General features: G+C 52.4%; 1 protein-coding gene across 2 annotated transcripts in view; it reads left to right on the plus strand.

Annotated features, from left to right (window-relative positions):
• The window catches only part of GRIK4 (glutamate ionotropic receptor kainate type subunit 4), a 423,105-nt gene that overhangs the window by 303,760 nt on the left and 104,796 nt on the right, over window positions 1-14,549 (plus strand). For both annotated transcript variants that reach the window (XM_072822392.1, XM_072822393.1), the window contains one exon: window positions 6,406-6,567. In XM_072822392.1, the coding sequence (XP_072678493.1) occupies window positions 6,406-6,567 (162 nt within the window). The remainder of the gene's footprint in view (window positions 1-6,405; window positions 6,568-14,549) is intronic.

Here is a 14,549-nt window from a genome sequence, read left to right on the forward strand (position 1 = left end):
TTTGAATCCAGACCCATTTGTTTACAGCTCTCTGCCCTAGGGAGAGCCACTTCAATAGTCTGGGTCTCGGTTCCTTGAGGCACACAAGGGCAACGAGAGCTCCTGTGTCGTAGGGGCTGCTACCAGCTGAATTGAAATCCTGCCTGTGAAGCGACTGAGTTCTTCCAGGCACACAGCTGGTGGTCAATAAAATTGTAGCCATTATTATTATTGTAAGCATCGCTCTGTTATAATTATTTACGGATGGAAGATCTAGAACGTCAAGCCTTCTGTCTTGACACAAATAGCCACACCAAGCAATTAACACCTTATGGTGACTTGTTAAGCAAAACTTTTCTCGTTTGACAAGTAGCGAAGAAAAGCTTCTTAGAGAATGAGGGGGAAGAGGAGGGAAGAGAAGCCCCCAGGCCAGCTAGTTCCCTTTGTCAGGGGAACCAGGCGAAGGAGTGAGAAGGGGGCAGCGTGGAGGATGGACTGTGTTTGGAGAGAACAAGACTCACGTGTCATGAGTGCCTGTTATGCACCAGCCACTTTCCGTGGATCACCCCTGCAAGGTAGATGTTCTTCCCCTGCATTTTACAGGTGACAGGCTGCAATTCAGAGAGGTTACTGACCTGCCCGGGATCACCCGCTCAGCTTGTGGCCAAATCAGGATTGGAACCCAGGATCGTCTTATTTCGGAACCTGTGCTCTTTCTACTACATTCTGATGTGTCACGAGGAGACCACCACATTGCACAGCTCCAGGGACCGCCGCTCACACTGCCATCCATGTCAGTGGTACCTGGGAGTTGGGCGATGGAGTGGCCACGTCTCCTGAGATCAGAGGTGTGGTCTCCGGCAACAGGCTGTTGCAAAGGGAAAATGTAGGCCTGACCTGGTGGGGTTGAAAAAGGAAGGACAGACCTCAGAGACATTCAGGGAACATTCAAGAGATAGACTTGACAAAAGTGGCAGCTGACCAGAAGTAGAATGAAAAGATGAAGGAAAATTTGGAGTTTCTAGCTCAGGTAGCTGAGGGAATAGTTAGTAATGCACTTACTGGGTTAGGAATACAAGGGAGAAGGGGCTGCTGGGCAGATGGAACATCGTAGAACGTCATCTCTGCTACTTCCTGTCTCACCCAGGCCCAGGCCCAGGCCCAAGTCCAAGTGATGTAGAGGTAGGGGATGGATTGTACCCTGGAGCCTATGCGTTAGCTTCCTGCTTTTCTCCTTAAAGTCAAGCGCAGGAACTAAATCTGGATCATTCAGAGCTCTCGTGCTTTCAGCTCTAGTCGACTGACCTTGTACTTCAACTCACAGCCGTCCTTGCTCCTGGCTTGGTGACTGGGGAGCCGTGAGGTCTCTGCAGGCAGCTGGTGAGTGGATGCCTGTTGTTAGACCAGGACACTGGATGTGTCACACCTGCTGAAGAAAGTGAGGGGTGCCGAGCCGAGTCGTACCATTCCTGATGACCTTTCCATGTTGCTCTCAAGCTCGTAGCCATGAGGCTTTCCTTCTGGGCCTGTTCAAAATGCCCCTCACCCAAGGGTTTCCCCTGAATCCACCCATGGCTGTGACATGACCTTCAACTGTAGTTTATTTGGTTCCCTGCAAATCATTACACGCTCAAAAATTCCCCCCCACGCCCCTTCACATACATGCACACATGCATACGCATTTAAAAATGTTCTAACATGAAAGCCAAGTGATAAGGAAACAAGCTGTCAGGAATTTGTTTGTCAAAATACAATAATGCAACCTCCGGAAGATAATCGGGGGTGGCGCAAATTTTACTCCTATTCTTACGTCCTCTGGAGGAGGAAGACTGCAGACTAGTGGTAAGTTTAGGCACACTGAGGACCCCAGGGTCCTCAATCAATGAGAAACATCTTCAATCAACATTCCTCAGCCAACATTTACCATCCAGCTTCTGGGGATCAGACACGCAAGGTGCCACGTGGATAAATTCAAAACCGAGGCAGACATTGTTGTTCTCTGGGAATATGTGGACCTTTGGAGAGAAGGTCTTCCTCTCACCACACATGTGAGAAGGTGATGGCAGTATGGGGGCTGTCACAGACTCGTGCAGACTTGGAGTAACGGAAGATTTGGCCTTGGTCTGCTCTGGTGCGTGGCTTTAGCAGACCGCCACCAGCTCTGTTCTTCACCCTGGCTCCTCTGCTGTCACAGCGATGGAATCCATTCCCTTGGGAGTGGAGACCCTTAGGGTTTCCCTTCCTGAACCATTTATAAGAAGAGAATGAAGCCCTCCCCCCTCCCCCATAAGAACCTGTTCGACCCCATGGCTTCCGGCTCTTTCTTTCATTTCAAGTAAGGTTGCAGCCAGCCAGGCTGTGGGGTTGGAGGAGCAGGAAACCTGAGCGAGCCAGGTGTGCATTGTTTGAGCTCGTGGTGGGCAGCAGGACCAGAAGGCTTTTCATCTCCTCCAGTCCTGAAATTTGTTAAGTTTATGAAATATCGATCTCAGCAAAATGTTTCCACCACTTGATTTTGGGTTTATAATCCATGTTTCCTTGAATGTGTTTAGAATAGCATTTCCCAGGGCTCCTGGGTGGCTCAGTCGGCTAAGCGTCTGACTCTTGATTTTGGTTGAGGTTATGATCTCAGGGTCGTGAAATCCAGCCCCATGTTGGGCTCCATGCAGGGTGTGGAGGCTGCTTGAGATTTTCTCTCTCCACCTGCCTGCTCACAGGCACATAGGCTCTGTCTCTCCCAGAAAAAGAGTAGCAGTTCCCAAAGTGCATTTTGTAGAACACTACTGTGAGACCCTCATGGGTCTTGAGAGAAAGAAATGTTTCTTTTTTAAAAAATTTTTATTTATTCATGAGAGATACAGAGAGAGAGAGGCAGAGACACAGGCAGAGGGAAAAGCAGGCTTCCTGCAGGAGCCCGATGTGGGACTCCATCCCGGGTCTTCAGGATCACGCCCTGGGCCAAAGGCAGATGCTCAACCATTGAGCCACCCAGGCATCCAAGAAGTGTTTCATGTTAATAACATTTGGAAGGTTCTGGGTTGAACAAAATTTAGACAAGCTGTTTTGCTGCAGGACTTCTTAAAACCATTAATAATATTCTACTGCGTGTTATAAATCTTGAAAAGGCAGATATAATATGCAGTGTGTTCTCACCTTAACAGGGAACCTTGTTTCTGTGAAATTTCTATTAACATCCTGGAAAAAGCTAGTGTCCCGAGGAATGCATTTTGGGAAACACTGGCTTAGAAGCTGCCCATTGGGGATCCCTGGGTGGCGCAGCGGTTTGGCGCCTGCCTTTGGCCCAGGGCGTGATCCTGGAGACCCGGGATCGAGTCCCACGTCGGGCTCCCGGTGTATGGAGCCTGCTTCTCCCTCTGCCTGTGTCTCTGCCTCTCTCTCTCTCTCTCTCTCACTGCGTGCCTATCATAAATAAATTTAAAAAAAAAAAAAAAAAAAAGAAGCTGCCCATTGTCTAGAAACTGGCAGTGGTCAGCGGTTTCCCATTATTCATTTAGAAATCAGCCTTCAACAGCAGTAGGAGAGCCAAGTTTAGACATAAAGAGGCACTTCCTAACTGAGAGGGCACTCGGGGAGTAGAGTCTAGAGTGTCCCAGGAAATTATGATAAGAGAACACACCACCGCCTTTCTTGTCCTTTTGCAAGCTCTCCCATGAGTCATTATAAATAGAATGAATTATCAAGGAAGCTCCTGGATCTTTTTATCTTAAGGGGGCCTTTGAAAAAGGATATAATTGAGGGATAAGAAGGTAGGAATTAAAAGCGAGAAGACAGACAGGCTGACTTCTGGAAGGGCTGTTTCTAATTGTCTGTAATTAACTCATTCGTTCTTCCTCTGCTCAGAACACAAGAGTTGAAGGATGCACCTTCCCAACTCACGTTTTCAGAGCAGGTGGGAACTAAGGTAGAGAGGGCTGGAAGGTGCCCAAGATCTCGGGGTCGTATTTCGGTAATTGTCGTAAGTTGAGCGCTTCCATGTGCCAAATATGATGTGAAAGCCTGTCGCATGCATTTTGTGTGTTCCCTGAAACAACCTGTCAGGCTGCCGTCATTATCGTTCCCATTTTACAAAATGAGAATCTGAAGCCCAGAGAGGTTACAGACTTTCCCTGAGGTCATACATCCAGTAGCGTGGAATCTGGACTTGAACACCAAAGCCCTTATTCACTCTATGCTCCTGCTGCTGCTGTGAGGGTGTAGACGTCCAAGACACCAGGGCTCCCTCGAAATGGGCCTCCTTCCATCAGCCTGTTGGGGGGCGGGGTGTGGAGGGGTGACAATGTGCCACATTGACAAGGAAGTCCAGGGAGAGGGGACATCTTCCAGCTGCTGAGGCCCCCAGCTGCCTGACAGCAGCCTGGCTCTGTCCCCCCCTCCACCACCCTCCCTTGCCAAATGCATCTCTTCTTATTAGCCATCTGCCCCTCGTGCTGCCGGTAGCCCACAGCGCATGGGCAGCTGCCCTGTTCGAGAGCCCGGAGATAATATCAGTTTATGAATCGATATGTTCTCTGGCACGTCTGTGTTCCCCTAACGGGAATGTCGCAGGATCCAAAATATATTTAATCCTCAGCCGACTCCCCACCGTCAGGGGTTGGAGGCTCCAAAGGAATCCTTGTAACCTCAGTCTGTAAGCTGCAGTTAATCAGGCTGGACTCTGGGCAGGGGAGCTCGGGCCTGTGGCCTCGGGCCTTGGCAGCACCTGTACGTGCGAGTGAGGATTCGGGGGACGGGCCAGGGCCCTTGAGGAGCCAAGTCTTAAGAAAAAGAATCTGCCTGAGGAAATCAGTGTCTCAGCCCAGCCAGAAAGAAAGCCCAGGGCACCTGCCATCTATCTGGTCGGGCCGAGTGGCTGTCGGCTTCGTCCTGGGGTCTCTAACTACTGTGTGCCCACGGGCTGTGGAGCTCTGTGTGAGGTGCTCGGTACAAACGTGTGATGAATGTGACTTCAGGGTGTGAAGATGACCTGCCCTGCACTGGAAGGCTTTCTTCCAGGAGCAGGATTGGTGACCTGAATAAATGCACACCCCCGTTGCCTGGATTCCTAGCAGAGAGCCTCGGAGGTCTTGGACTCAGAGCTCAGCCCTGTTGGGGAGGGCGATGCTTCTCCCTCTGACACTGGCTAGCCTCGGGGGACTCATGCCTGCAGGTTTTAGCTGGCTGAGAGAACAGCTGTCTTCAGCCAGGGCACGGGAAGAGGGCCGTGGGTCCTAGGTGGAAATCCCTTGAGCTTCTAAATGTCACTGCCCCGCATGGGGTCTCTCTGATGGCCTCATCTAAAGTAGCAGCCTCCCCAATATTGCTCCCATAGACGGCTGAAGTCCTATCTGCCTGTGTGCTTAGTCTGCCTCTTCCATTAACCCCCAGCCTCCTTGAGAGCAGGACATGCCTCTCTCTTGTTTGTGCATTTTGTTTCTAGAATATCTTGTGTGCCTGGGTCTGGCTCATGATAAACACTTAAATATCTGTTAAATAAATGGGAAAATATAATAATAAGTGAAGGCACAATGCTACATGTAGACTGTCAGGCTGAGATTCTTTGAAAGCAGACTTGGCTTTGTCACTCCTCTGCTGACAGTCCCGTCGGATCCCATCACGTACAGGATAAAGTGCGGGCTCCCTAGCCTGCTGGTCAGGCTGCTGTGCTCTGGCCCCTGCTCGCCTCCCCAGCCTTATCTCTCACTATTCCCTCACCCCCAGCATCCCACATGCTCACCCAGTGACTCCCAAATATTGCTACGCATGTGACCTTGGGACCTGCTGAAAACGCAGATGCCCAGGGCCTCAGCTCAGGTGATTCAGATCCAGTTGGTGTCGAGTGAGTCCCAGGAATTATCACCGTTTTTTTTTTTTTTTTTTTTTTTTTTTTTTTTTTTAAAGAAACGTCAGAGCATTCCATTGGCAGGTACTCCGAAGACCACACTTGAAAGAGCAGGGCCCTGTCCCAGCACACCGCAGACCTCTGACCCAGAGGGCCACACTTTCTCACCTCTGTGCCTTCATATCACAGCCACTGTGATGACTTCTTTGTGGAATCACCTTTGTCCATCCACATTTGCCACCCAGAGGACGCCTCTGCCTCCTTCAAGACTTAGCTCAAGGGTCATACTTTCTGTGGACACAGGCCTGCTTCCCCCCGGCACATTAGCTTTACCCTCTCTCTGTGCCATGCACAGGACACATATCTTTCTCAAGGATCATTCTACTTACTTCTCTTTTCCTCTTCTTCTTCCCCAATACCACAAACTCTCAGAAGAGCAGCTCATGGTTCCCTTTGGACCTTTAGTACCTAGCCGAGTACCACCACCAAGGGTTCGTTTGAATAGGAGAGCCCCAGACGTGCTCCAGCCAAGCGAGCCCACGCCTCCTCCCTTGCTAACCCTGTTCTCTGACTCCTGGGTCTTTCAGGAGTTCTCGCTCCAGAGAATGGACAGCCTGGTGGACGATCGTGTCAACATCCTGGGATTTTCCATTTTCAACCAGTCGCATGCTTTCTTCCAAGAGTTTGCCCAGAGCCTCAACCAGTCCTGGCAGGAGAACTGTGACCATGTGCCCTTCACTGGGCCTGCGGTAAGTACCCACCGGAGCCCTCCCTGGGCCCCTTCGCCTCCGCACACACACACCCTCCTGGAATCCAGCCCTGTCGGGTCCTAGCCAGTGCTGGGAAGTGGTTACGAGAGAGAAAGTTTGGAAACGAGTGAGCTGTAATCAGCAGGCTTGGTGGAGGTCCGCAGGGGGAGCGCTGTGCAGAGCCACGGATCTGTCATTTAGTGAGGTCCGTGCATCTCCTGCGGCCTGACTCCTGATCATGCTGTTGCTGAGAACTGCCCAAGTTTAGGATCAACAGTCCTACTGTTGGAAGGCACTTGTCGCTCCTCCTCTTCCTCATTTTTCAGCATAGGAAACTGAAGCCCAGCCTGAGAATGGGGCTGAGGGTGGGGACCTGGAGATCTTGTTCAAAGGCAAACACCAAGCCTTTTGCAAGGTAAAGCTAGATTCTGAGATTTCCTGACTCCTGATCCTGTGCTCTCTCCATCACTCTGGACCACCGCCTCTAGTAGGAGCTCATGCAGGCAAGCTTCCTTTGTGCCCTCACCCACCTGCTTTTCCTCTTTGTACTTTCTTCCCCTGCTGTGTGTGTGTGTGTGTGTGTGTGTGTGTGTGTGATGGAGGCAAAGTTTTCCCGGGCATACTCTACTAGGTTTAATGTCGTTACTCTGTGCGGTGGGTCACATATGTGTGCTTGTGTCCGTCTGTTAAAAGGCCAATTCTCAGGAGACTGGGACTGCCTGGCTTTCTAGGTCCTTTCCCAGCCACGTTACTTTTAAGCCTCCCAAAGCCCTCTAAGACAGCTCCCGTGATGCTCCCACAACTTTCTGAAGTCTATCAGTATCCTCACTTTGCAGATGCTGAAAGAGAGGCCCAGATGTGTTAAGTAAACAGCCCAGGGTCACACAGCTAGTACGCAGAGGAATTAGCATCAGAACCCAGTTCAAAGTTTTAACTGCTATGCTGTTTCCCTCTCTCTAGGAGCATCGTTCTGTTGACATTGTACATTGTGCCTGGCAAAGTGAGAGTAGTTAGTGGATATTTGTCGAACAAATGAGTGAATCAGGGAGGCAGGTGGAACAGTGAGCTAGAGATAGAAAGAACTGGAAAAGAAGTAGACCTGAGAGGTGGCAGTGAAATTGGGCACCCTCCTGGAGTGGGCCCTTCCCTGGTGGGGGGCTTCTAAAATAGGACCGCAAGACCTATCTTTGGTGCATGTCCAAGGGTAAGGACATTTCTGGACATCTGCACAAATGGACACCTAATTGGTGGTTGGCCAAGGCTGGCTAAAGGCAGGGGCCTGGACAGAGGGACCTTTTAACAAGCTGTGCACCTCCATGATTGCATAGCCTGGTAGAAATCTTAGGAAGGAAGGAGTAACTAAGGGGTCGGAGCTCATGCAGAGCTCAGGGAGCTGTGATCAGGGAGCCAGGAACTGAGTTTCAGAAAAGGTTTAAGGAGCACACCCCAACAAAGTATTTTAGCCCTGGAAGAGGTGAGAATCCATAGGAAGGACTCAGCAGCGGTGAGACCTCTGATGGAAGGGGGTTCTCGCCACCAGTGTTGGGGACAGTGCGGGACATCCTCAGACAGGGCATCATGGTAGGACCAGGTTCATCCCTCCCAGCCGGCTGCAGGCCTGTCCCCCTGGTCTCCCTGCAAGTCCTGCAGCCATGGCTCCTGTACTCTAATGAGGTGCAGGCAGCCTGGAAAAGCTCGCAGCATAATACCAGGAAAGGAGACAAAGCCTGCTGCCTCCAACCCAGACTGTTCCACGTTTGGCATGTGGCCTGGTGAAATAAAAGGTCCCTGTGCCATATTTCCAATCACTCTCTGAGGGACTCAGCCCTTCCAGTAAGTGCTCACATTGACCACAGCAGGCAGATGAGGGCCCGCCCGGTACCTAGTGGGAGGGCTTGCGAGGACCTGCCAGGAAGGCCAGCCGGTCCCTTTCATGGGACTGTGAGGCCGGGCGTGCTCCCATGTGCCTAAGAGAGCGCTGGCCTTCCGAGGCGTAGGAGCTGGATTTGAATACCAGTCTTGCCATGTTCTTGCTCAGTGATCTAAGGTAGTTCTATAACTGTCTGCACCTCTGATTCTTGATCCGGAATTTTGGGCTGGTTCTGCTTGACCACCTAAGGAGATTTTTGTGAAGATAAAATGAAATATAGGTCTGTCTTCTAATCACAGCTCTTCATGGAATAAGCTGCTTTAATTAATTATTTATTTATGTATTTATGATAGTCACACAGAGAGAGAGAGAGGCAGAGACATAGACAGAGGGAGAAGCAGGCTCCACGCACCGGGTCTCCAGGATCGCGCCCTGGGCCAGAGGAAGGCGCCAAACCCCTGTGCCACCCAGGGATCCCCGGAATAAGCTGCTTTAATATGCTATAAGGCAGCCACTGGGATAGGCATTAGGAAGTATATCAGGTAGCTTTCACTGTATAAGTGCTGTGGAACAACCAACCCCCAAATCTCACTAGCACGTGACACGAAGCATTTGTGTAGCTCGTGCATCTGAACATCAGATCAGCTAATCGGGGGGGGGGGGGGGGAGGGAGGATCAGCTATGGATTCCTGACCTAGCCGGGGGGGGGTCAGTTCACCTGAGCAGCTCACTCAGGGAATCTGGGCTGGGGCAGCTCTGCTCCCCGTACCTCTCTTCCTTCCCCTGGCCCAACAGGCAGGCCAGCCTGGCATATTCTCCTGGTGGATGCAGGATAGTGACAAAGCAAGGAGCAACACACCAGGCCTCTTAATGCTCATTTCCCAGAATGTGCACACTGCGACTGCCAAATCATAGTGCTGGCCGAGGAAAGGCACAGATAAATTCAAAGTCAGGGAATGAGGACTCGGCTCTTTTAGAGAAGAAAAGTAAGAAGTCACACAGCAAAAGGTGTGAGTACAGGACAGAATGAAGGATTGGGGTACATCCATCCTGTAGTCTGTCATGGTGAATAGGAGCCAAAGCCTCTGCCTTCTGAGGTTCGTGATGTGGGAGGTAAGATCTGCCTCCACCTCTAGGAAAATGGGATGGATGCCCTGTGAAAGCAGAGTGAAGCCCCTTAGCTCTGCCTGGAATAATCAGGGAAGGCTTCCCAGAGGAGGTGGAAGTGAAGACCACACCGCTGTTCACTTAGTGTGCGGGATGCTGTGCAGGGTGTGAAGGCGTCCAGGGTGGAGCCAGGGCCGCATGTCCGGCCACATGGAAGCAGCCCTCCTGACTGCATTTTTGTCCTTCCCAATCCAGTCTCAGAGCTGCCAAAGCTGCAGCATCTTAGGTTCCCCAGGAATGTTGGGGAACATTCAGGGAGTGTGTAGGGGGTCTTCTGGGGGCTTCCTCCGTGTTGGGGGTGGAGAACAAGAGTGCAAGCCTACTTTGGAGGGGCCTAGGAGGAGAGGAAGTTTGAGCCTGAGCCTGAGCCCTGGTCACCAGGAGGGGGATGGTCAGGCCCGGGGGCCAGGCTGTGGTGCTTCCTCGGTCAGCTTCTCTTGGCCAAGCCCCATGGCTTTCTTGCAGGCAAAATAGGGGCGTGCGTTCTTTCTAGCTTAGGAGGCCGGGGTGCTCTTTCCATTTGTTCCATCTGTGCGCAGAGCGAAGACATCCCGTAGGGCCTTCCATGAAATTACCCCAGCTCCACTTCTCCTTCCTCCTCATGCATCCCGGTAGCAGATGAGCGTGGTCACACACCCCTTTTGGGCAAGGGGGGAAACCGAGGCACAGAAGAGTGAGATCAGAGCCCCAGTTGCCACTCAGTGCCAAGAGCCTTGCAGCCCTGCTCTGTGGCCTCGGAGGAGGAAGGGGAGGCTCCCACCTGGAAGAACATGGGAAGAAAGCGCACAGCCTCAAACAGCAACAAACCCTTCTCAGGGCTTCTCACTTAGCAACTGCCTTTTGAAAAGCGGTGCCTCTTCCTGTCTCGTTAGGGGTTGAAATTCCAGTACAAACAGCCCAGCCCTGTCATTTGCTGGGGAGCTGGAAGGTGAGAAATAATCAGTTCCAGGAAAGCCTGGGCCAGTCTGTCTCCCCATCCAGCTTCGTAAAGACTGCGGCCAGCTCCTCCGCAGGGACCTCTTCTCCTCCGACCCCTGCCACCCCTGCCATTCCCCTCTGCCCCTCCTCTATCTCAATTCCAGTCTCTTCCTCTACCTGTCTTCTCCCCTGACTCCTCCCTTTCCCTCTTCCCCTCCCCTCATGACTCCTTCCCTCCCCTTTTCCCTTTCTTTCCCCTTTGTCCCCTTCCCTCCCCCTCCCTCTCCCTTTCCCTCGCCTTCCTTCTGCTTCTCCTTCCCCCTCTACACTCCAGGTGCCTTCTACGCTCTTGACATTTCTCCTGTCCCATTTCTCATCCTCCTAAATTGTGTGTGTGCCACCCCCCCCCCATCCTTCCCTTCCCAGGGGGCTGGAAAGGGGGCTGCTCTGAGGACATGGGGAGGGAGCCACTGAGCTGAGGGGTTAGTAACCTCGAGAGAAAGCTGAGTGCCACCACCCAGGCTGGGGCTGCACCCCTCTACCCTGCTTCCCTCCTGACACCACACGAGCTGCAAGCGGGCAAGCTGTGGATGGAGACACATACCCGCTATTTCACATGCCGCTCCCATTAATCACACTGCAAAGAACAAAAATCGTAGGAAATCATTAAAATTACAGATGGCTAGGTTAAGTAATTAGAATTTAGGCTAAAACAGATGTTTGTAATTAAGTGTTTATTTCATTGAATAAAACCCAGATTGTACGGACTATTCGATGAGATTTTAATGGCTCCTGTCCTGGTCTGATTTGGGGGGGGGGGGCGAGTTTAAGCTACAAAGATTCAGAGACAAATGGGCATCCAAGAGAATGGGAATCCAGTGATCTGGGGTGGGGGCTGGCGGGGGAGATGAGGGTTACAGGTGTGTGTTTGGAAGATATCTTATTTTTCCTTCAGTGGCGGGGGGATAACTCCACTACTAACTCAGACTGATTCATCTTAATTTATACAGAGTCTTTCATTCCCCTAAACAATTTACAAACAGCTCAAAAGAAAAAAAACAATGAAGAACCAAATGAAAATATAAAAACAAGAGAATTGAGAGTCCCTTGCCAAGCGACATTTTGGTGCCAAGAAAGAGGAGAGGATTTTAAACAAGGATTGAGCCGTTTGGGGGTTTTAATATTTAGAAGATGTAGGGACAGGGGAAGCGGAGACGAGAGAGGCGTGCGCACAGATGGGGCACGGAAGCCACAGGAAGACAGAGGCAGGTGCTGAAGGGAAGGGCGATGGGATGGAAGACTAGAAGGAGCGGGGACGGAGGGGACGCTCCAGCCAGACCCAAGAGGCAGACGGAGCGCTGTTTTGGTATCAGAGCCGCTCTTCCCCAACTGCAATCCCCAGTGCTTGCCAGAGCTGAGTTAGTAAATGATAACAGAAGGAGAAAGCAGGTAGGAGAGAACAGCAGGCGGCTTTGGGATGGAGATCTGCAGTGAGATGAACAGTTGACGAGGCAGAGATTACAGGCTCTCCCGCCAGAGGTGAAATTGGCTGAGCCGAGATTGGCATCTGGGGGCCGATAAGGTGGAGGAGCTTGGGGGTGGGCAGCTGGGGCTCAGAGAAGCAGTTGGAGCACCCAAGGGAGAGGCCCAGGCGTGGTGCCAGGAGCCTGCGAGAGAGGGGCAGTCTGGTTATGCAGGGAGGACCCTGAGGAGGCCCAATTAGGGGGGATGGTGTTTGGGGCTTAGGAGGTTTCGGCTACGATGGGCCCAGGCTGAGCCACAGACAGGACCCGTGAAGCCCAGAGCTCCCTGGGGACCATCACCGAAGGCACTGTGCAGATGGAGAGGAGACAGGAACCTTGAGGCTGTCCCTCCCACCTACCCCTGCCCCCCAGGGTCCCTCTCTGGGCTGTAATTATTAGAAGCCTAGAAGAATCTTGAAGGTCCCAGAGTACGAGATGCCAAGGAACACTGCAAACAGGCACACACTGCTCTCCCGGCATCCGGATCATTTGCTAATAAGAGGACATCAGCCAAGAAAACCACATCCCAGACGAGTGGGAACAACAAGTGTGTGGCAGGAAGGAGCCTGGGGCCTGGTGGGAGGGTGTGAGAAATGGCGTGGTGAGCAGCGTCTGCCAGTCTGCGGGGACCGGGGTCTCTCGGGACTGACAGACAGCCTCCTGGGAAGAAAGGCCTCTAGAGGGGGTTAAGTGGGCCTGGGGCAGCCATGCCCTGGAAGGAAGGGGGTCCCTAGGGCCTTCGTACTGATGAGGGCACATTCAGCTTCCAGCAGTGGAAATCTTAAATCAAACTGCCTTCTGCAGAAAAGGGAAACGTGTCACCTCATGCCACAGCAAGTCGAGAAGGAGAGCAGACTCTGGACGGAGGTTTGTTTCCATTCCTCTCTGCTCCCCCTGGTGTCAGCTCTACCCTCAGGCTGGAGCCAGGCTGGCTGCCGCAGGTCCAGGCATCATGTCCTAACAGTGGCAGTGGTGGTGAGAGAAGGAGGAAGAACTGCCTCTCTCAGAGACAGGAAGCTTTTCTCAGAACTGACTCCTCACTCGTGGTCTCCATTCATGTCTCATTGGTCAGAATGGCGCCGCTTGCCCTTTCCCGAATCCCATATTGTTGGGAGGGTGGGATGACTCCTGGACCACTCAGGATCCCTTGAGAGCTGGGGCTGGGTTAGCCAGTCCTGAAGCACATGGCTGCTTGGGGGATGGAGGATACTCGAACCAAATGGGGGTTCTGTTGGGGAGGAAGAAGGGGAGAAGAGGTGCTAGGTAGGTAACTGTTGATCCCCTCACACCACTCCTCTGTCCTGCCCTTATATGTCCCATTGCAATAAAATTTCTCTTGACTGAGAGGCTAGCGTGAGGACAACCAACCAGGCAGACCAAGAGGCAAGGTGGGTGATGGCCAAACCCAGGACAAGAGAGAGGCCTGCCCACTACCCTTCCCCGACCCCAGCCCTGGCCCAAGAGTCTCATGCTCCTGGCTGCTGTTGGGAAGATGACCACGTCTAGAAGATTGCCCAGGTTGTCCCGGGAGGCTGGGCCCAAGAATAAATCTGACAAGAGCAGTGACTCACCGCCAGCTTCTCAAGAGGATGGAAAGACAGTGCTGCAGAGACAGGAGGAAACCAGCCTGGAGCAAGGGTCCTGGGGCTCCTGGTCCTGGCCTGGCTTCTGTCTTGCTCGGTGACTTTGGGCAGGAGGTGAATTCTTCCAACCTCGGTTTCGCCATTGGTAAAATAAGAGAGTTGGACTCCTTGAATTCTAGGATCCTTTGCAGTCTAAAAGGCAAGAGATTTTGAGACTCTCTGAAGGGACAGATGAGCTGGGAGACAAAGGAGAAGGTGGGACAGAAATTAGTTCACCGTATGCTTTAGATAGCCAGACGGAAGGATGGAGGGGCCGGTGGCAGCAGCGCTAACCAGCCCTCGCCTCAGGTCAACGTTCGTCTAAGCTGGAAAGGGAGAGTCTATAGCATTGATCATTTCCATATGTCCTTTTGGCAAGGAAACGTGAGAGGTCCATTAATAAAGGAGCCACATGTGCGCAGGGGAAAATGAATTATGTGCGGAGGACAAGGACAGTTGTAGGCTCGCCGAGAAGCATCGAGCGCCATGCAGGTGAGCCTGGAATCAATGCAGAAGGAGCTGAGCGAGCAGAAGGTGATGGGCGGGAGGGCCTCGGGGAGGCGGCTGGCCAGTGTGGCTGAGCCGCCCTGCAGAGCTTACTCCTAGTCCCCATCGTTTAGTGTCCCCACCTGGGTGCTTTGGGACCAGGGCACAGAAAGGAGGGGTGATGGAGGTGAAAGGAAGAGGGCCCAGCACGGACAGGCCCAGGGCCTTCGGACTTCTGCCTGCGGTGATGTCTCCGAGGAGATCGGGCCATGTCGAGGTCTGTGGTGCTGCCACATGGTAGGAACTGAATAAATGTGGGAGGAAAGAAAAGAAGCAGGTGGAAGGAAGAAAAGGAGGACCCGGAGAGGGATTGGCAGAGGGAAAGAAGGAGGAAGA

This window comes from Canis lupus, chromosome 3, assembly GCF_048164855.1.
Source record: "Canis lupus baileyi chromosome 3, mCanLup2.hap1, whole genome shotgun sequence".
NCBI classification, from domain to species: domain Eukaryota; kingdom Metazoa; phylum Chordata; class Mammalia; order Carnivora; family Canidae; genus Canis; species Canis lupus.